This window comes from Gigantopelta aegis, chromosome 8 (assembly GCF_016097555.1).
Source record: "Gigantopelta aegis isolate Gae_Host chromosome 8, Gae_host_genome, whole genome shotgun sequence".
Taxonomy (NCBI): Eukaryota; Metazoa; Mollusca; class Gastropoda; order Neomphalida; family Peltospiridae; genus Gigantopelta; species Gigantopelta aegis.
This window is the reverse complement of record NC_054706.1, coordinates 6,826,442-6,848,045: the sequence shown is the minus strand read 5'-3', so window position 1 is coordinate 6,848,045 and position 21,604 is coordinate 6,826,442. Positions and strand designations below refer to the sequence as shown.

General features: G+C 38.5%; 1 protein-coding gene across 1 annotated transcript in view; it reads left to right on the top strand.

Annotated features, from left to right (window-relative positions):
- Positions 1–20,904, top strand: part of LOC121380122 (kelch-like protein 2) — a 37,484-nt gene extending 16,580 nt beyond the window's left edge. Inside the window, exons 4-12 of the mRNA XM_041508894.1 lie at positions 749–924; positions 2,613–2,709; positions 3,415–3,681; positions 6,970–7,087; positions 10,377–10,574; positions 11,272–11,373; positions 15,377–15,505; positions 16,679–16,819; positions 19,502–20,904. Coding sequence (XP_041364828.1) covers positions 749–924; positions 2,613–2,709; positions 3,415–3,681; positions 6,970–7,087; positions 10,377–10,574; positions 11,272–11,373; positions 15,377–15,505; positions 16,679–16,819; positions 19,502–19,677 — 1,404 coding nt within the window. The 3' untranslated portion in view covers positions 19,678–20,904. The remainder of the gene's footprint in view (positions 1–748; positions 925–2,612; positions 2,710–3,414; positions 3,682–6,969; positions 7,088–10,376; positions 10,575–11,271; positions 11,374–15,376; positions 15,506–16,678; positions 16,820–19,501) is intronic.
- The last annotated feature ends 700 nt before the right edge of the window (positions 20,905–21,604 follow it).

Below are 21,604 nucleotides of genomic sequence, written 5' to 3'. Positions count from 1 at the left end.
CTAACATCCTACAGTTGACAGGTGCTTGATAAATGTTTGATCACTGTTTTCAGACTTTACTACCTGCTGCTAACATCCTACAGTTGACAGGTGCTTGATAAATGTTTGATCACTGTTTTCAGACTTTACTACCTGCTGCTAACATCCTACAGTTGACAGGTGCTTGATAAATGTTTGATCACTGTTTTCAGACTTTACTACCTGCTGCTAACATCCTACAGTTGACAGGTGCTTGATAAATGTTTGATTACTGTTTTCAGACTTTACTACCTGCTGCTAACATCCTACAGTTGACAGACTTTACTACCTGCTGCTAACATCCTACAGTTGACAGGTGCTTGATAAATGTTTGATCACTGTTTTCAGACTTTACTACCTGCTGCTAACATCCTACAGTTGACAGGTGCTTGATAAATGTTTGATTACTGTTTTCAGACTTTACTACCTGCTGCCAACATCCTACAGTTGACAGGTGCTTGATAAATGTTTGATTACTGTTTTCAGACTTTACTACCTGCTGCTAACATCCTACAGTTGACAGACTTTACTACCTGCTGCTAACATCCTACAGTTGACAGGTGCTTGATAAATGTTTGATCACTGTTTTCAGACTTTACTACCTGCTGCTAACATCCTACAGTTGACAGGTGCTTGATAAATGTTTGATTACTGTTTTCAGACTTTACTACCTGCTGCTAACATCCTACAGTTGACAGGTGCTTGATAAATGTTTGATTACTGTTTTCAGACTTTACTACCTGCTGCTAACATCCTACAGTTGACAGAAGTCCGTGATGCGTGTTGTGAGTTTCTTCAAGCACAGCTACACCCGTCCAATTCTCTCGGTATCCAGGACTTCGCCGATATCCACGCCTGTACAGAACTCATGCACTATGCTCAGATGTATACAGAGCAACACTTTACGTGAGTCTGTCTGTACAAGCATGTACAAAACTCATGCACTATGCTCAGATGTATATGAACAACACTTTACGTGAGTCTGTCTGTACAAGCATGTACAAAACTCATGCACTATGCTCAGATGTATACAGAGCAACACTTTACGTGAGTCTGTCTGTACAAGCATGTACAAAACTCATGAACTGTGATCTGATACAAAGCACCAGTTGACGTGAGTCTGTCTGTACAAGCATGTACAAAACTCATGAACTGTGATCTGATACAAAGCACCAGTTATGTAAGTCTGTCTGTACAAGCATGTACAAAACTCATGAACTGTGATCTGATACAAAGCACCAGTTTACGTGAGTCTGTCTGTACAAGCATGTACAAAACTCATGAACTGTGATCTGATACAAAGCACCAGTTGACGTGAGTCTGTCTGTACAAGCATGTACAAAACTCATGAACTGTTATCTGATACAAAGCACCAGTTTACTTGAAAGATAACTTTATAATAAAGTAAAGTTAAAATTAGATTTTAAAAAAGTTTTGCCAAGTTGTAGTCAAGTATCAGGAGATGATACTATGTATGTTTTCATTTCCAATCAAAAAGTACTTTTGAGTTAACACTCTTCAATAGTAATGTAATTGGCAGGGCTAGCTCTGCCACTTGCCAAATTCACCAATAGCAAATTTTAGAAACCATTGGCGAATTTTATTTTAATTTGGCGAAAATAATTTGTGTAATATTTGTTATTTTGTTGGAAAATAGCTCTAGGTTTTGCATTTTTGAGATAATTTGGCGAAATTTTCTGATCACCCAGAGCTAGCCCAGATTTGGATGATTTTTTCATCTGCAGCTGTATAGTGACATACAGAAAGAGACTGTAAATGATGATACGTATGTCATCCTAGTTTTTAAACAAAGTTTGGATGATTTTTTCATCTGCAGCTGTATAGTGACATACAGAAAGAGACTGTAAATGATGATACGTATGTCATCCTAGTTTTTAAACAAAGTTTGGATGATTTTTTCATCTGCAGCTGTATAGTGACATACAGAAAGAGACTGTAAATGATGACACCTATGTCATCCTAGTTTTTAAACAAAGTTTGGATGATTTTTTCATCTGCAGCTGTATAGTGACACACAGAAAGAGACTGTAAATGATGACACGTATGTCATCCTAGTTTTTAAACAAAGTTTGGATGATTTTTTCATCTGCAGCTATATAGTGACATACAGAAAGAGACTGTAAATGATGACACGTATGTCATCCTAGTTTATAAACAAAGTTTGGATGATTTAGCGTAGGTATTTTGTAATATGCTTTGCCGTGCTTACGTGAAAGCAAAAGTAGGAATAACAATGTTTACTCATTATTCAGAATACAAAGTTGATTTAAACATATAGTTCATATTTTTATTATAAAGTTAATCTTTAAGTTTACAAAATGGCTCAGAAGTATTCTTTTCAAGAGTCTGTATCCAAATGTTTATTCTTTATTTTATTATTTTACATGTAGCTGATGGTCATTTACATTTAAATCTCTACTGTCACTTAATGATGCTTTGTTTTGAAGATAATTCTTTAAAACAATCACTTTTGTGTGGATGAAGATTATATGCTGTGCTTACTGTTACATATTTTTGAGAGCAGGTAGAGATTTACTGATGGATATTGACAGATGTTTGATGTTTGTTTGCAGGGAAACTGTCCACTACGATGAGTATCTTTCTCTGTCCGAGACCCAAGTGGCCAAACTGATCTCTAGTGACCGACTGACCGTTACCTCTGAGGAACAGGTATATTTTCATAGCTTGTGTAATAACTGAAATATTGCACATACATTTAATTGAAGTTATGATCTCGTGGTTTGGGTTCATCATAATCACTCCTCCATTTGATATGTAATAAATTAAATATGATGTATGACTGATGTGTAATAACTAAAGTATTTGCAGTTGCAGATGTTTCAAGTTACATGTGTGATATTGTGGGTTCAGCAAAGTCACTCCTCCATTTGATGTATAATAAATTAAATATGACATAAAACTGGTATGTAATAACTGAAATATTTTACCTGCAGGTGTTTGAAACTGTGACATTATGGGTTCAACACAGTCTCACTGATGTGAAATAAATTAAATATGATACAAGATTGATGTGTAATAACTGCACTATTGCACCTGCAGGTGTTGGTCACTGTGGTGTCATGGGTTTAGTACAATCTCACTGATGTGTAATAAATTAATTATAATAGATGTGTAACAACTGAAATACTACACCTGTAGGTGTTTGAAGTTGTGATGTGTAATAAATTAAATATGATAGATGTGTAACAACTGAAATACTACACCTGTAGGTGTTTGAAGTTGTGATGTGTAATAAATTAAATATGATAGATGTGTAACAACTGAAATACTGCACCTGCAGGTGTTTGAAGCTGTGATATCATGTAATAAATTAAATATGATAGATGTGTAACAACTGAAATACTGCACCTGCAGGTGTTTGAAGCTGTGATGTCGTGGGTTCAGCACAACCTGATGTCGCGGCAGGACCTGATCGAGACGCTGATGGAGCACGTGCGCCTGCCGCTCATGTCCCAGGAGTACCTGGTGCAGCGCGTGGAGGAGGAGCCACTGTTCAAGACGAACAGTCGGTGTAAGGACTTCCTCATCGAGGCCATGAAGTACCACCTGCTCAAACACGAACAGAAGATCACCTTCAAGACACCCAGAACTCAACCACGCAACCCCATCGGCTTACCCAAGGTTTGTACACTCACAACTCAACCCCACAACCCCATCGGCTTACCCAAGGTTTGTGTACTCACAACTCAACCCCACAACCCCATCGGCTTACCCAAGGTTTGTGTACTCACAACTCAACCCCACAACCCCATCGGCTTACCCAAGGTTTGTGTACTCACAACTCAACCCCACAACCCCATCGGCTTACCCAAGGTTTGTACACTCACAACTCAACCCCACAACCCCATCGGCTTACCCAAGGTTTGTGTACTCACAACTCAACCCCACAACCCCATCGGCTTACCCAAGGTTTGTACACTCACAACTCAACCCCACAACCCCATCGGCTTACCCAAGGTTTGTGTACTCACAACTCAACCCCACAACCCCATCGGCTTACCCAAGGTTTGTGTACTCACAACTCAACCCCACAACCCCATCGGCTTACCCAAGGTTTGTACACTCACAACTCAACCCCACAACCCCATCGGCTTACCCAAGGTTTGTACACTCACAACTCAACCCCACAACCCCATCGGCTTACCCAAGGTTTGTGTACTCACAACTCAACCCCACAACCCCATCGGCTTACCCAAGGTTTGTACACTCACAACTCAACCCCACAACCCCATCGGCTTACCCAAGGTTTGTGTACTCACAACTCAACCCCACAACCCCATCGGCTTACCCAAGGTTTGTGTACTCACAACTCAACCCCACAACCCCATCGGCTTACCCAAGGTTTGTGTACTCACAACTCAACCCCACAACCCCATCGGCTTACCCAAGGTTTGTGTACTCACAACTCAACCCCACAACCCCATCGGCTTACCCAAGGTTTGTGTACTCACAACTCAACCCCACAACCCCATCGGCTTACCCAAGGTTTGTGTACTCACAACTCAACCCCACAACCCCATCGGCTTACCCAAGGTTTGTGTACTCACAACTCAACCCCACAACCCCATCGGCTTACCCAAGGTTTGTACACTCACAACTCAACCCCACAACCCCATCGGCTTACCCAAGGTTTGTACACTCACAACTCAACCCCACAACCCCATCGGCTTACCCAAGGTTTGTACACTCACAACTCAACCCCACAACCCCATCGGCTTACCCAAGGTTTGTACACTCACAACTCAACCCCACAACCCCATCGGCTTACCCAAGGTTTGTACACTCACAACTCAACCCCACAACCCCATCGGCTTACCCAAGGTTTGTACACTCACAACTCAACCCCACAACCCCATCGGCTTACCCAAGGTTTGTACACTCACAACTCAACCCCACAACCCCATCGGCTTACCCAAGGTTTGTACACTCACAACTCAACCCCACAACCCCATCGGCTTACCCAAGGTTTGTACACTCACAACTCAACCCCACAACCCCATCGGCTTACCCAAGGTTTGTACACTCACAACTCAACCCCACAACCCCATCGGCTTACCCAAGGTTTGTACACTCACAACACAACCCCACAACCACATCGGCTTACCCAAGGTTTGTACACTCACAACTCAACCCCACAACCCCATCGGCTTACCCAAGGTTTGTACACTCACAACACAACCCCACAACCACATCGGCTTACCCAAGGTTTGTACACTCACAACTCAACCCCACAACCCCATCGGCTTACCCAAGGTTTGTGTACTCACAACTCAACCCCACAACCCCATCGGCTTACCCAAGGTTTGTACACTCACAACTCAACCCCACAACCCCATCGGCTTACCCAAGGTTTGTGTACTCACAACACAACCACAATCATACAACCCCATTGGCTTACCCAAGGTTTGTACACACACACAACTCAACCACGCAACCCCATCAGCTTTCCCAAAGTTTGTACACTCACAACACAACCACAACCACAACCATACAAGCCCATCGACTTATCCAAGGTTTGAACACTAACAACTTAACCACGCAACCCCATCAGCTTACCCAAAGTTTGTACACTCACAACACAACCACAACCATACAAGCCCATCAACTTACCCAAGGTTTGAACACTAACAACTTAACCACACAACCCCATTGACTTGTAAGTTCAGCTGTATTTGAAAATACAGTGGACACTTGAGTATACCAAATTTAGGTGGGACTGCCGAAATGTGCTACTATACTTATATAATTTTACTTTTATTCTAATTTTTGTTATCTAAGTTTTTTCATTTAGGTAAAATATTTTATTCAATGACCACAAACCCCCTCTGGCTTATCTAACACACAGACTATGGTGAAATATGTTGGTTTTCCTGTACACATCATGTAGAGATGTCAGAAGGTTAGCCTGTGCATGATAGGTCTGTTCCAGAATATTGATAACCCACCATCCACAAGATACAATTATATCGAAAACAAATAGGCATAGTGGTAAAACAACTGAAGCACACTCACCATTATAAAACTATAATTTTTGCCTCTTTCTAAATATCGTACAAGTTCTCTCCCTTATATTCTTCATTTCCTTTCTGTTTGTTTATTTCTGTTGGCAAGTTATAAATATTAATGTAATACATTTGGCATCTTGGTTTATGTGCAAAAGCTGATCTCTGTTTTTGTGCTGAGGTGTTGTTAAACATTCATTCATTCATTCATTCATTCATTTGTAAAATGTAGGGCGAGGCCTTAATATAGGCTTTCCCTTGTTGTCCGATCCCCAAACCAGATACGTGGCACTAATAAACTATTTTATCCTGCAACCGCCGTTTCTATCGGTCAGTTATGATGACCGATTAAAGCAAAGTCATAAACATATACTAGCAGATTATCACTTTTGTCTTTTGCGTAAACAACCCCAATAGTGTAATTTATACTGCAACCAGTTTCTATTGACAGATTAAGGTGACGGATAAAGCCATGTCATATATGTATAGTAGCAGGATATTACTTTTGACATCACACGCATAGCTACATTACATAATCGTTCGTTTTACCTCTAGGTCATCGTACAATGTAGTTGAAATAACAGGAATAATAGCTTTTCCCCTTATTTGTTATAGACTGCAGAATACAAATAATAACTAGTTAATGACATTGGATATTGCCTGTATCATGTTCGGCCGAATGGATAATTCTAATTGGCAAGCATCGCAGAATTTCCCATTCTTACCGTCACAAAATAAAGCCAATATTCTCTGTCATTAACTAGTTATTCTCTATGTATGAACAAGAATATAATGATGGTGTCTGCCACCTTCTCCGTGTAATCAATTCTGAAATAGCTCTTCTTAAATAATTACTGTTTTCGTTTTCCACTTAAAGATAATTACGGTTGTTGTTGTTGTTGTACAGGTGCTGCTAGTAATCGGAGGCCAAGCCCCTAAGGCCATCCGCAGTGTGGAGTGTTACGACTTCCAGGAAGAACGCTGGTTTCAGCTGGCAGAAATGCCAACACGCCGATGTCGATGTGGTAATTATTACTCTGTTTTCCTTTTACTTACCCCAAGTAGTACACAGGGATTAAAGTGTTATTCTTGTCTGTATAGATGTCTGTACATATCCATATTTGTGTTCATTTATGCATATATCTATTCATAATAATGTTTCTATTTAACTGTAATTTCATTGTCATCTCAGTGTGCTTTCAGTTAGCCAAAATTCAGCCCACCACTGTCGCTATGGTAGTTACTACTCTTGTTATCCTTATACTTCCCCCATGGAATAAACATTCAAATGTTATTTGAACTCGATGATACTTCAGCCGTGGACTAAACATTAAAATGTTATTTGAACTAGATGGTACTTCAGCCGTGGACTAAACATTAAAATGTTATTTGAACTAGATGATACTTCAGCCGTGGACTAAACATTAAAATGTTATTTGAACTAGATGATACTTCAGCCGTGGATTAAACATTAAAATGTTATTTAACTAGATGATACTTCAGCCGTGGACTAAACATTAAAATGTTATTTGAACTAGATGATACTTCAGCCATGGACTAAACATTAAAATGTTATTTGAACTAGATGATACTTCAGCCATGGACTAAACATTAAAATGTTATTTGAACTAGATGATACTTCAGCCGTGGATTAAACATTAAAATGTTATTTAACTAGATGATACTTCAGCCGTGGATTAAACATTAAAATGTTATTTGAACTAGATGATACTTCAGCCATGGACTAAACATTAAAATGTTATTTGAACTAGATGATACTTCAGCCATAGACTAAACATTAAAATGTTATTTGAACTAGATGATACTTCAGCCATGGACTAAACATTAAAATGTTATTTGAACTAGATGATACTTCAGCCGTGGACTAAACATTAAAATGTTATTTGAACTAGATGATACTTCAGCCGTGGACTAAACATTAAAATGTTATTTGAACTAGATGATACTTCAGCCATGGACTAAACATTAAAATGTTATTTGAACTAGATGATACTTCAGCCTTAGACTAAACATTAAAATGTTATTTGAACTAGATGATACTTCAGCCGTGGACTAAACATTAAAATGTTATTTGAACTAGATGATACTTAAGCCGTGGACTAAACATTAAAATGTTATTTGAACTAGATGATACTTCAGCCGTGGACTAAACATTAAAATGTTATTTGAACTAGGTGATACTTCAGCCGTGGACTAAACATTAAAATGTTATTTGAACTAGATGATACTTCAGCCGTGGACTAAACATTAAAATGTTATTTGAACTAAATGATACTTCAGCCGTGGACTAAACATTAAACTAGAAATCACCTGGTACTCTGTTTATTATTCATGGGAGATACCTTTGATACCGCTATGTTTTGTATTGGGGCGCTTTTGTTTTATGCATGACAAAGGTAAGTAAATTGCAATGCCTGTAGTGTTGTATTGTATAATTAAAACACAATTTTTTATGTGTGTTAATTTAAAACATCACACATCACAGCAATATGTGTTAATTAAAACAAGACAATATTGTTGTGTGTTACAGGTGTGGCAGTACACAGTGGTCTGGTGTGTTAATTAAAACATCACTATAAAGTGTTGTGTGTTACAGGTGTGGCAGTACACAGTGGTCTGGTGTGTTAATTAAAACATCACTATATGTTTTGTGTGTTACAGGTGTGGCAGTATAGAGGTGTCTGGTGTGTTAATTAAAACCACTATAAGTGTTGTGTTACAGATGTGGCAGTACAGAGGTGTCTGGTGTGTTAATTAAAACCACTATAAGTGTTGTGTTACAGATGTGGCAGTACACAGCGGTATGGTGTGTTAATTAAAACATCACTATAAGTGTTGTGTTACAGATGTGGCAGTACACAGCGGTCTGGTGTGTTAATTAAAACCACTATAAGTGTTGTGTTACAGGTGTGGCAGTACACAGCGGTCTGGTGTGTTAATTAAAACATCACTATAAGTTTTGTGTGTTACAGGTGTGGCAGTGCAGAGGTGTCTGGTGTGTTAATTAAAACATCACTATAAGTGTTGTGTTACAGGTGTGGCAGTACAGAGGTGTCTGGTGTGTTAATTAAAACATCACTATAAGTGTTGTGTTACAGGTGTGGCAGTACAGAGGTGTCTGGTGTGTTAATTAAAACCACTATAAGTGTTGTGTTACAGATGTGGCAGTACACAGCGGTCTGGTGTGTTAATTAAAACAGACCGGCCTCGGTGGCGTCGTGGCAGGCCATCGGTCTACAGGCTGGTAGGTACTGGGTTCGGATCCCAGTCGAGGCATGGGATTTTTAATCCGGATACCGACTCCAAACCCTGAGTGAGTGCTCCACAAGGCTCAATGGGTAGGTGTAAACCACTTGCACCGACCAGTGATCCATAACTGGTTCAACAAAGGCCATGGTTTGTGCTATCCTGCCTGTGGGAAGCGCAAATAAAAGATCCCTTGCTGCTAATCGGAAGAGTAGCCCATGTAGTGGCGACAGCGGGTTTCCTCTCAAAATCTGTGTGGTCCTTAACCATATGTCTTACGCCATATAACCGTAAATAAAATGTGTTGAGTGCGTCGTTAAATAAATCACTATAAGTGTTGTGTTACAGGTGTGGCAGTACAGAGGTGTCTGGTGTGTTAATTAAAACATCACTATAAGTGTTGTGTTACAGGTGTGGCAGTACACAGCGGTATGGTGTGTTAATTAAAACATCACTATAAGTTTTGTGTGTTACAGGTGTGGCAGTACAGAGGTGTCTGGTGTGTTAATTAAAACATCACTATAAATGTTGTGTTACAGGTGTGGCAGTACATAGCGGTATGGTGTGTTAATTAAAACATCACTATAAGTTTTGTGTGTTACAGGTGTGGCAGTACAGAGGTGTCTGGTGTGTTAATTAAAACATCACTATAAGTGTTGTGTTACAGGTGTGGCAGTACACAGTGGTCTGGTGTGTTAATTAAAACATCACTATAAGTTTTGTGTGTTACAGGTGTGGCAGTACAGAGGTGTCTGGTGTGTTAATTAAAACATCACTATAAGTTTTGTGTGTTACAGGTGTGGCAGTACAGAGGTGTCTGGTGTGTTAATTAAATCATCACTATAAGTGTTGTGTTACAGGTGTGGCAGTACAGAGGTGTCTGGTGTGTTAATTAAAACCACTATAAGTGTTGTGTTACAGATGTGGCAGTACACAGCGGTCTGGTGTGTTAATTAAAACATCACTATAAGTGTTGTGTTATAGGTGTGGCAGTACACAGCGGTCTGGTGTGTTAATTAAAACATCACTATAAGTGTTGTGTTATAGGTGTGGCAGTACACAGCAGTCTGGTGTACGCCGTGGGTGGGTTTAACGGCTCTCTGCGGGTGCGGACGGTCGAGGTGTACGACCCACAGAAGGACGCGTGGACTACCTGCCCCAGCATGGAGGCGAGACGCAGCACGCTCGGCGTCGCCGTACTCAACGGATGCATTTACGCAGTTGGCGGATTTGACGGATCAACAGGTACAACATACACTGACACGGGTTTCATGTATTGTTCTTAGATCTGATATTGCAGTCACACCTATGTCAAACAATCACTGTAGTGGTTGCTTAATACAGGTCAGTTTGTACTCTGATAATGTGGAGATTCGGCTGCATTTACGCAGTCGGCAGATTCAACGGATCAACAAGTACAAAATATACTGACACAGGTTTTTTTTATATTTTTGTGTCTGATATTGTGGTTAAACCTATATTAAGTGCTCATGGCATAAAGATTCACTACACCAGTTTTATAGATCACTACACAATTTTAAACCATTAAACAGTACTTGCTAATCAAGTTTCAATTGACTAGAAATATCGCTAATCACAATTTTAAAAACAAAATGTTCCCTGGTTTGTTAAAATTTACCAGACTTCAGTTAAAAAAATGTTTGTTAATTACAGGTTGGCCGACAAAAAGAAATGGCAAATTGTTTTGGAAATAACATAAAATATTCTATTTTAACTAGCAGTTTTAAAAAAACCTTGATCAAGATATAAATAAAACAGTGCTAAGAGTAATCAAATAGAGAGTTTCACGTTAAACACCAAATAGCGTGAGTTTAAAGCTGTTCTCAGCTGTTGTTACACGTATATTCATCTTTGTTTTCTCTTAAACAATGTATGACAGGTTGAGGTGTTGTAAGACTGATTGTTTTGTGTTTGTCGCCAGGTTTAGACAGTGCCGAGTATTTTGACATTCGGATGGGAGAGTGGCGGATGATGTCCCCCATGAGCACTCGACGCAGCAGTGTTGGCGTGGGAATTGTGGGAGGTACGTCCAGTGTTTTAATGTGTCACTCACAAGTCAAACAATGATGGTTATATCTACGTAATACTATGTGGGAATTGTGGGAGGTACGTCCAGTGTTTTAATGTGTCACTCACAAGTCAAACAATGATGGTTATATCTACATAATACTATGTGGGAATTGTGGGAGGTACGTCCAGTGTTTTAATGTGTCACTCACGAGTCAAACAATGATGGTTATATCTACATAATACTATGTGGGAATTGTGGGAGGTATGTCCAGTGTTTTAATGTGTCACTCACAAGTCAAACAATGATGGTTATATCTACGTACCCCGTATTTGACCGAAAATAAGCCCAGGGGGCCAAGACAATTCATTGTGAGCTTAGCATGGGGTGGGCTTATTCCCAGACAAGGAACCAGTTTTGTTGGGGGAAAAAATTATAATAATTAAAATAAATAATAATAATTAAATGAACTAGGAAGAAAACAAAAAAACATTCAGTAGCATATCTATTAATTAGTGTTCCATTTGTTATTAATAAATAATAATTGTTTATTAATTAAATTGTGGTTTTTTTACTTAAAACAACATCAATTAACAACAAACTCAATAGGGTATACACGTTTCTGACACAGGCAGCCAGCTCACACTACAAAAAATTGTCAATCTAAGGTCATTGTTCTTAGCCAATCAGAATATGGTATTTGCTTAATTAGCATTAACTGCGGACCCAGTGTGGTGGTAAAAATAGACATTGGTTTTTAGTTGATACTTGGGCTTGGATACTTCAAAGAAATACTGCAGGCATGAAACTGAAAACAATGTTACACACTGTTATTGTTAGACTGCTAAATCTCACTGGTGGTAAAATATTGTGTTACATTTGTGTTTAATTATCTGCAGGAGGTATGACCTTTTAAATGAACTTTGAGCAAACTTGCAATTTCGTGTTATTTATAAGGTGACGAAGTTGGGGGTGGGCTTATTTACGAATGAGGGCCTAATTTCTTAAATGCTATCAAAACGGAGGGGGGCTTATTCAAAGACATGGGCTTATTTCCGGTCAAATACGGTAATACTATGTGGGAATTGTGGGAAGTACGTCCAGTGTTTTAAATGTGTCACTCACAAGTCAAACAATGATGGTTATATCTACATAATACTATGTGGGAATTGTGGGAGGTATGTCCAGTGTTTTAATGTGTCACTCACAAGTCAAACAATGATGGTTATATCTACGTAATACTATGTGGGAATTGTGGGAGGTACGTCCAGTGTTTTAATGTATTATTCACAAGTCAAACAATGATGGTTATATCTATGTAATACTATGTGGGAATTGTGGGAGGTACATCCAGTGTTTTAATGTATTATTCACAAGTCAAACAATGATGGTTATATCTACATAATACTATGTGGCAATTGTGGAAGGTACGTCCAGTGTTTAAATGTGTCACTCACGAGTCAAACAATGATGGTTATATCTATGTAATACTATGTGGCAATTGTGGAAGGTACGTCCAGTGTTTAAATGTGTCACTCACGAGTCAAACAATGATGGTTATATCTACATAATACTATGTGGGAATTGTGGGAGGTACGTCCAGTGTTTTAATGTGTCACTCACAGGTCAAACAATGATGGTTATATCTACATAATACTATGTGGGAATTGTGGGAGGTATGTCCAGTGTTTTAATGTGTCACTCACGAGTCAAACAATGATGGTTATATCTACATAATACTATGTGGGAATTGTGGGAGGTACGTCCAGTGTTTTAATGTGTCACTCACAAGTCAAACAATGATGGTTATATCTACGTAATACTATGTGGGAATTGTGGGAGGTATGTCCAGTGTTTTAATGTGTCACTCACAGGTCAAACAATGATGGTTATATCTACGTAATACTATGTGGGAATTGTGGGAGGTATGTCCAGTGTTTTAATGTGTCACTCACAGGTCAAACAATGATGGTTATATCTATGTGGAAGTTGGAATTCACTTCCATTTCAGATGGGTTATATTTTTTGGTTATTTTCATAATGTGGTTCTATTCTGTTCCAGTTACATATATTTGTTTTTGCTCTGATAACACAGTATCAGGCCTTGACCTTAACGTTTTTCAGTGGTAGCCAACCGGGCTACCATTTTATAAAATCTGGTAGCCCCCAATAAAAATTGGTAGCCGCTTAATTTTAATACATTAAAAAAATGAGAGAAAATGTTAAAATCATTTATTTTTATTTAAACATGTTTTAGGTGTTTTTTTTAAATTATGAGAAATATACGGTCAAATATATATTTATACATGTTGATTGTGGAGTAACTGGACGTGTAAAACAAATAAATATGTATAGTAGCCCAATGGACTACCAGGTTTAGACATTTGGTAACCTGAGGAAACATTTAGTAGCCAAAACACCCTGGGCTACCACTAAGGTTATATAGGACATAAGCATGTGAAGTTTTCTGATAAGCGGGTGTTATCTTGTGTTTATATAGGACATAAGCATGTGGAGGTTTCTGATAAGCGGGTGTTATCTTGTGTTTATATAGGACATAAGCATGTGGAGGTTTCTGATAAGCGGGTGTTATCTTGTGTTTATATAGGACATAAGCATGTGAAATTTTCTGATAAGCGGGTGTTATCTTGTGTTTATATAGGACATAAGCATGTGAAGTTTTCTGATAAGCGGGTGTTATCTTGTGTTTATATAGGACATAAGCATGTGAAGTTTTTTGATAAGCAGGTGTTATCTTGTGTTTATATAGGACATAAGCATGTGGAGGTTTCTGATAAGCGGGTGTTATCTTGTGTTTATATAGGACATAAGGACATAAGCATGTGGAGTTTTTTATAAGCGGGTGTTATCTTGTGTTTATATAGGACATAAGCATGTGGAGTTTTTGATAAGCGGGTGTTATCTTGTGTTTATGTAGGACATAAGCATGTGGAGTTTTTTGATAAACGGGTGTTATCTTGTGTTTATGTAGGACATAAGCATGTGGAGTTTTTTGATAAGCGGGTGTTATCTTGTGTTTATGTAGGACATAAGCATGTGGAGTTTTTGATAAGCGGGTGTTATCTTGTGTTTATGTAGGACATAAACATGTGGAGTTTTTTGATAAACGGGTGTTATCTTGTGTTTATGTAGGACATAAGCATGTGGAGTTTTTTGATAAGCGGGTGTTATCTTGTGTTTATATAGGACATAAGCATGTGGAGTTTTTGATAAGCGGGTGTTATCTTGTGTTTATATAGGACATAAGCATGTGAAGTTTTTGATAAGCGGGTGTTATCTTGTGTTTATGTAGGACATAAGCATGTGGAGTTTTTTGATAAGCGGGTGTTATCTTGTGTTTATGTAGGACATAAGCATGTGGAGTTTTTTGATAAGCGGGTGTTATCTTGTGTTTATGTAGGACATAAGCATGTGGAGTTTTTTGATAAGCGGGTGTTATCTTGTGTTTATATAGGACATAAGCATGTGGAGTTTTTTGATAAGCGGGTGTTATCTTGTGTTTATATAGGACATAAGCATGTGGAGTTTTTTGATAAGCGGGTGTTATCTTGTATTTGATGCCCTCAAAGGTAATTTTTTACCAAAGATGTTAGCCTGAGGTCAAAACTTAAATATTTGTGGGCATCTAATAAACAATAACAGTCACAAATTTAAAAAACCCATATGGTTATGTCCATTGTAAACTGAAATGTTTTTCCATGAAAGAAACTAAATGTCTGATATTTTACAAAAGAAGTACCCAGTTACAGTCTAATCGTAGAGCCTTGAGCAATTGATTTGAACCACTTTGTAGTGACATCTAATGACAGAATTAGCTTTGTGAGTGTCAAATTGTCTATTTCATGCCAGGAAAAGAATTTAATTAACCAATCAGATTACAGCACATAGTCACTGTCACTTACCTTTACATTTTTCTTCCTAACAGGATATTTGTTTAATTTATTAACAGGGTATTTGTTTAATTTATTAACAGGGTATTTGTTTATTTTCTTGACAGGTTATTTATTTGCTGTTGGTGGGTATGATGGAGCTTCAAGACAGTGTCTAAGTTCTGTGGAATGTTACAACACGTTACGAGACATGTGGACTCCTGTAGCTGACATGTCCTGTAGGCGGAGCGGTGCGGGTGAGATATTTGAGTTATCACACGGTCTACACTGTAGAATATTAAAACACACAGTAACATGTCCTGTAGATGGAGCGGTGTGGGTGAGATATTTGAGTTATCACATGGTTTACACATTAGAATATTAAAACACAGAAACATATCTAGTAGATGGATTGGTGTGCGTAAGATATTTGAGTTATCACATGGTCTACACTATAGAATATTAAAACACACAGTAACATGTCCTGTAGACTGAGTGATGCGGGTGAGATATTTGAGTTATCACACACACTACACTGTAGAATATTAAAACACAGAGAAACATGTCCTGTAGACGGAGTGGTGCGGGTGAGATATTTGAGTTATCACACAGTCTACACTGCAGAATATTAAAACACACAGTAACATGTCCTGTAGACGGAGTGGTGCGGGTGAGATATTTGAGTTATAACACAGTTTACACTGTAGAATATTAAAACACACAGTAACATGTCCTGAAGACTGAGTGGTGCGGGTGAGATATTTGAGTTATCACATGGTCTACACAGTAGAATATTAAAACACAGAGAAACATGTCCTGTAGATGGAGTGGTGCGGGTGAGATATTTGAGTTATCACATGGTCTATACTGTAGAATATTAAAACACAGAAACATGTCCTGTAGACAGAGTGGTGCGGGTGAGATATTTGAGTTATCACACGGTCTACACTGTAGAATATTACAATTCAGCGCTATAGAATATAACTGAGATACAAATTAATAATTTTTAATTAATCTTTTACACTTATACATCTATTTATTTAAAGAAAATCATAAACATACATAGACGATGATAAAAAATGGTGAAACTGCAGTATTTCATTTTTGGTATAAGATTGACGGGGCCAAGCTCCACATGTTTACGTTGACTGGCTGTCACCAGGACGCAACACCTATTTATTATCAAAACAGTTCAAAATATCTCACACATAGGTTGTTGGTGTCTTTTGTTTTTAATAAATAAAACTACATTTGTAGATTAGACATCAAGACTTAACAAAATACACATGTATTTTAAATATAAGGCACTCAATGTGATTCATAGTAATTTTTATATGTATATAGGCTTACAGGAAATCAAATTGTTATAGGTGAGACATTTATTTCTGTAGAATTGTTGTGTTACTAATGATCGCGATGTTTCCTGTCAGGTGTTGGTGTGGTGGACGATATGCTGTATGCGGTTGGAGGCCACGACGGACCGCTAGTGAGGAAGAGTGTCGAGGTGTACCACGCTGAAATGAACACGTGGAGACAAGTCGCAGAAATGCACTTGTGTCGGAGAAATGCAGGTAAAACGTTTTCACTGGTATATCTTTTAAAAAAATTTTATTTTGCTGATAATATTGCCATGTTTTGTTGTTAACTGTAAGGATTTGTTATAAAATATAGATATTAAAGAAATCCCACAAATTATCTATTCTCCGTGAAAAAGCTTGTAGTAAGTAGAAGTATGACGTAATATTATTTTCTTTCTCTTGACATGACATTACTGACTTAGGAGCAAAGCAAATGGCAAATTTATCACCATTGTATTCTGTATGTATTTTGAACATGATTTATTGTAAAAGAGGATACACTAAAACAAATATACTCTGTCAAAAAAGAAACGCATAGGCAAAATATTCATGGAATTCTCTCTTTAATACAAAGTGGCATAATTTAGTTATTTATGATCATATCACAGTCAAATTTGACATGAGTATGTGACAATGTCTTGCTATGGACTGGCGGCAGTGGAGGCGTTTTCGTCACCAAACAGCGTCACACAAGGGCGTTAAAATCAGTACCGTGTGTGGCCACCAACAGCAGCAATCACTGTGCGACATCTCCTTGGCATAGACTGAATGAGTCTCTGAATCCGGGCACGTGGAATCCTAGCCCATTCTTCCTGCAGTGCGTGTGACAGTTGCGGAAGCGTCTGAGGCTCTGGGTCACGCTGGCGTACGTGTCTTTCCAGATAGTCCCATAGATGTTCAGTGGGGTTGAGATCTGGCGATCTTGATGGCCATGGCAGCACATTCTGTAGGAAATCCATTGTTACACGTGCTGTATGCGGCCTGGCATTGTCCTGCTGAAAGAGTTCTCTCTGTTGGTCCAAAATGGGAAGCATGTAACGGCAAAGAATTTCAGGCCAGTAGGGTACAGCTGTCAGGTTGTCTTGTACAAACACAAGTTCACTTCTGCCGGTGTATGAGATGGCTTCCCACATCCTGACACTCCTTCCACCGAATCTGTCAACTTGGGCGATGCAGTTGTTGGCAAAAAAAACTTTCATTGCGGCGTCTGTAAACACATTGTCGTCCATCACGTCACTTGCCGCCAGTTTCCCAAGTTCCACCCCTGTTCATTCGTGCACCAGCAAACACGTAAATGTCGACGTTGACGTCGCAGGACGGGGCCAACATACAGTCTCCTAGCCCATAAACTAGCTTCTCGAAGTCGGTTCTGAATGGTTTGTGCAGACACCCTTCTCAAACCAGGTATACGTCCAGCAGTGTTCGTTGCTGTGGCAATTCGGTGTCGCAAGTACAGAACCCAGATGTACATGTAGCGATCTTGTGCTGCATTTGTTATGCGAGGTCTTCCACTTCTGGGCCGGTCTTCAGCTGATTGAAACTGCTGGTACCTGTCCCATAGATGTGAAATGGTGCTCTGATGGACGTTCATTTTGTGTGCGACTGGAGGCGGCCTATTGCAATGTTTCGATTCGGCAGGCTTAGTCTTGGCATCTTGTAACTCATCTACGTCGAAATGTAAATGAGGCATCATTGCGAGCATTGCAGCTTTAAATACCCATCATTACCCCAATCTTTTCCCCGAGTTTCACGTGCATTTGCAAAAATCTAACCATTTCACACCAATTGCTTGCAATTGTCGCACAACGTGCCACAACATGTGTTAAATTTGTTTTATGGTGCATTTGGGCATGCTGTCCCATTCTAGGAACATTAACAAATATGGTCATTCAGTAACATTGTACAAAAAAACTATATTTTGTCAAATCAAACACTTTTCTTCTTTCCCTATCACCTATGCGTTTCTTTTTTGACAGAGTATATTTATGTTTGCCGTGAAGTTTTGTTGCAAAATGTATGTATATGATTTGGGAAGCAGTATTTCGACCTCATGTTGAATTACTTTTGAGGAATTAGCCTGGATTAATTTTTGACAAAACGATGTTGATGGGAAGTTGCATTTAAAAAATCTATAGTCATTTCCATCTTGTCTTCTTTATCAATTTTATTATCCCAAAAAGTATGTTCTAAACAAAAATAGTGTTCTTCCGATTGTTATACAATTATTTCTGATGAACCTGCTTGTGCCATTTTGGGAACAAAGACTAGAATAGTAGGCGATAAGACACATGAAATAATAATAAAATAATAACATCATTTTTATCTGAAGTTAGTAATATTTTTGAAAATTGTTTATATTGACGTTTAAATATAATGTAAGATGCGGAATTCATATACTAACGAAAACACCACGCATGAGGCTACGTGACAGCATATCGGACGAGTTCTCAGAATTTTGTCATTGTGGTAAATCCTGGTTGTCCATGACATTGTACATCTATTGTCCGATTTATCATGAAAATTAACCTATGGAAAAAAAGGCTTATATGCCAGTTATATTAGAATGACAGATACACTGTTACAAATAACTGCCCTAGTCCAGGGAAAGCAGGAACAGTTGGTCTACAAGAATGATTGTTTTTTAAAACTAATGACAATTTTAAATAACCTAGTGTTACTGGAGTTAGTAATTGGACAACACTGAATATTAGACCTTAGTGAATAGAGAGAAATAATAATGGCTGTGAATGTTTTTGTTTTTTAATATATACTTTCATACAACACATTCACACACTGATATACTCTTCCTGATAGAATCAAATAAACAAAACCTCAAAGTTGTTATTCTGTGTATTCTGTTTTTAAATTATTATTTTTTTCCCCTTCTATTTGCAGGTATTGTGTCACATGGTGGTAAGTTGTATGTGGTTGGCGGTGACGATGGTTCGTCTAATCTGGGTTCTGTTGAAGTCTACGACCCCAAAACAAACACATGGACCTTACTCTCATCCAGTATGATGACTGGGCGGAGCTATGCCGGGGTGGCTGTGATTGACAAGCCAATTTTATAGCACCAGTTTTATTGTGCTATAAAAACTGTGATTTAAAATACATGTCTCTAGCCAAATCCAATTGGCTGGTGGTGAACGAAGGGAGGAAACAATTTTAAATGGCTGTGATTGACAGGTGTGTTAACTAAAATGTGATTGGTCAGTACTATAGAACAAGGAGTGACTTGCTTTGATTGACATCCATAGTAAAAGCTGTTATGTTCACAGCTTGGTGCTAGCCATCAGAATTGTAAAAAACCCCAAATAATTTAATATCTAGAGTTGAGCAGATTACTAGGTGGGCTTTGTTATTTCTACAAGAGATAGTTAGAACATTCTTTTCCTGATGTAGTAAAAATTCTTACGATGTGCTTTAATAACCACATGTGTTGCCAGTTATGGTTAAAAATGATTTATGCTGGTAGTTCAGTTACAGAAGGTGAGTCGACAACAGTGCATTCCCCAGTTCATATTTCCTACCGTTTTGGATATGGCACTGACCGGAAATAATAATAGAACAATGGGGAGTAGATTAATCAAGACAATGGTGGTTTAGTTTTTCATTTGATTATTTTACCAACAACGAAATTCACAAAATATTGGGATATGAATCTAAGTTCATTCCCAAAATAAATTGTTGTCAGCATAGTAACTTTGTAAAATTTTTGCACAATTTTTAACCAAATTAATTGATCTAAAATGTCATAAAAATGAGAAAAACCAACGAAAATAGTACTTAACTTTTCACATATGAACATTATTTTATGTATTTATTAAAAAAGTTATGTAAAAATATGTGAGTAAAAGTTATAGACTTGTAGCCATTCAACGTGGTTTTTAAACAAATTAATCCAATAGTTAGAAGGTTAATCAGTCTCAACAGCTGTTGGATGTCATCATGACATTGGTTATGAGGAAACATACTTTGATGAAGTCTGCGAGTCTGGAAGTGTACAGTTTTATACACACAGACCCCAGAACATGACATGGCTGTCGACGTTTAACTATCATTACTTTAAAACGACTGAGGACCAGCTTGACAGTTTGTGTCGTTACATTTATGAACAGTTTGTGGACTGTCAAGATCAGAAATGTGAAGACTGCTTAGCACTAGATGTAGTCCAGTCATAAAGCACCTGCTTGATGTGTGGTCTGTCCAGAATCGATCCCCATTAGTGGGCCCATGTGGCTGTTTTTCATTCCAGTCAGTGCTGTACAACTGGTGTAGCAAAGGCTGTGGTATGTACTGTCCTATCTGTGGGTTGGTGCATATAAAAGATCCCTTGCTGCTAATCAAAAGACTGGCCCATAAAATGGTGGCAGCGGGTTTCTCCTCTCATTATCTGTGGAGTCGTTAACTATATATCTGATGCCATATAGGCATAATTAAAATGTAATAAGTGCAATGTTAATCAATCATTTCTTTCTTAGTACTGGAGATGATTATTTTCAGACTTTTTCATTTCAACTTACAGTTGAATCCCGTTGGCTCGAACCCCGTCGGTGCTCGAGAAAGTGTTCGACCCATCGGATAGTTCAACCCAGCATTCTGTCAACAATGTGTAAGTGTAACTCAGGACTTCATTTTTGGTTCGAGTGTTGTGGTGTAATCGACACTTCCGAGTTTGACCCAACGAGATTCTACTGTATTTTCATGCTTATATCCAATTAGGGTTCAAGCACGCTGTCCTGGGCACACACCTCAGCTATCTGGGCTCTCTGTCCAGGACAGTGAATTAGTTGTTAGTGGTTAGTGAGAGAGAAGAGGGTGGGAGCCGGTACCGGGCTGCGAACCCTGCACCTACCAGCCTTATGTCTAATGGCTTCACCACAACACCACCGAGGCTGGTAATTTTCACACACTATCATGACTGTATCAGGAACAGTGCTCTCCCTTCTTCTTGGTCTACTATTTAACAGCCAAATAGTCTGGAGTTTTATCTTAACT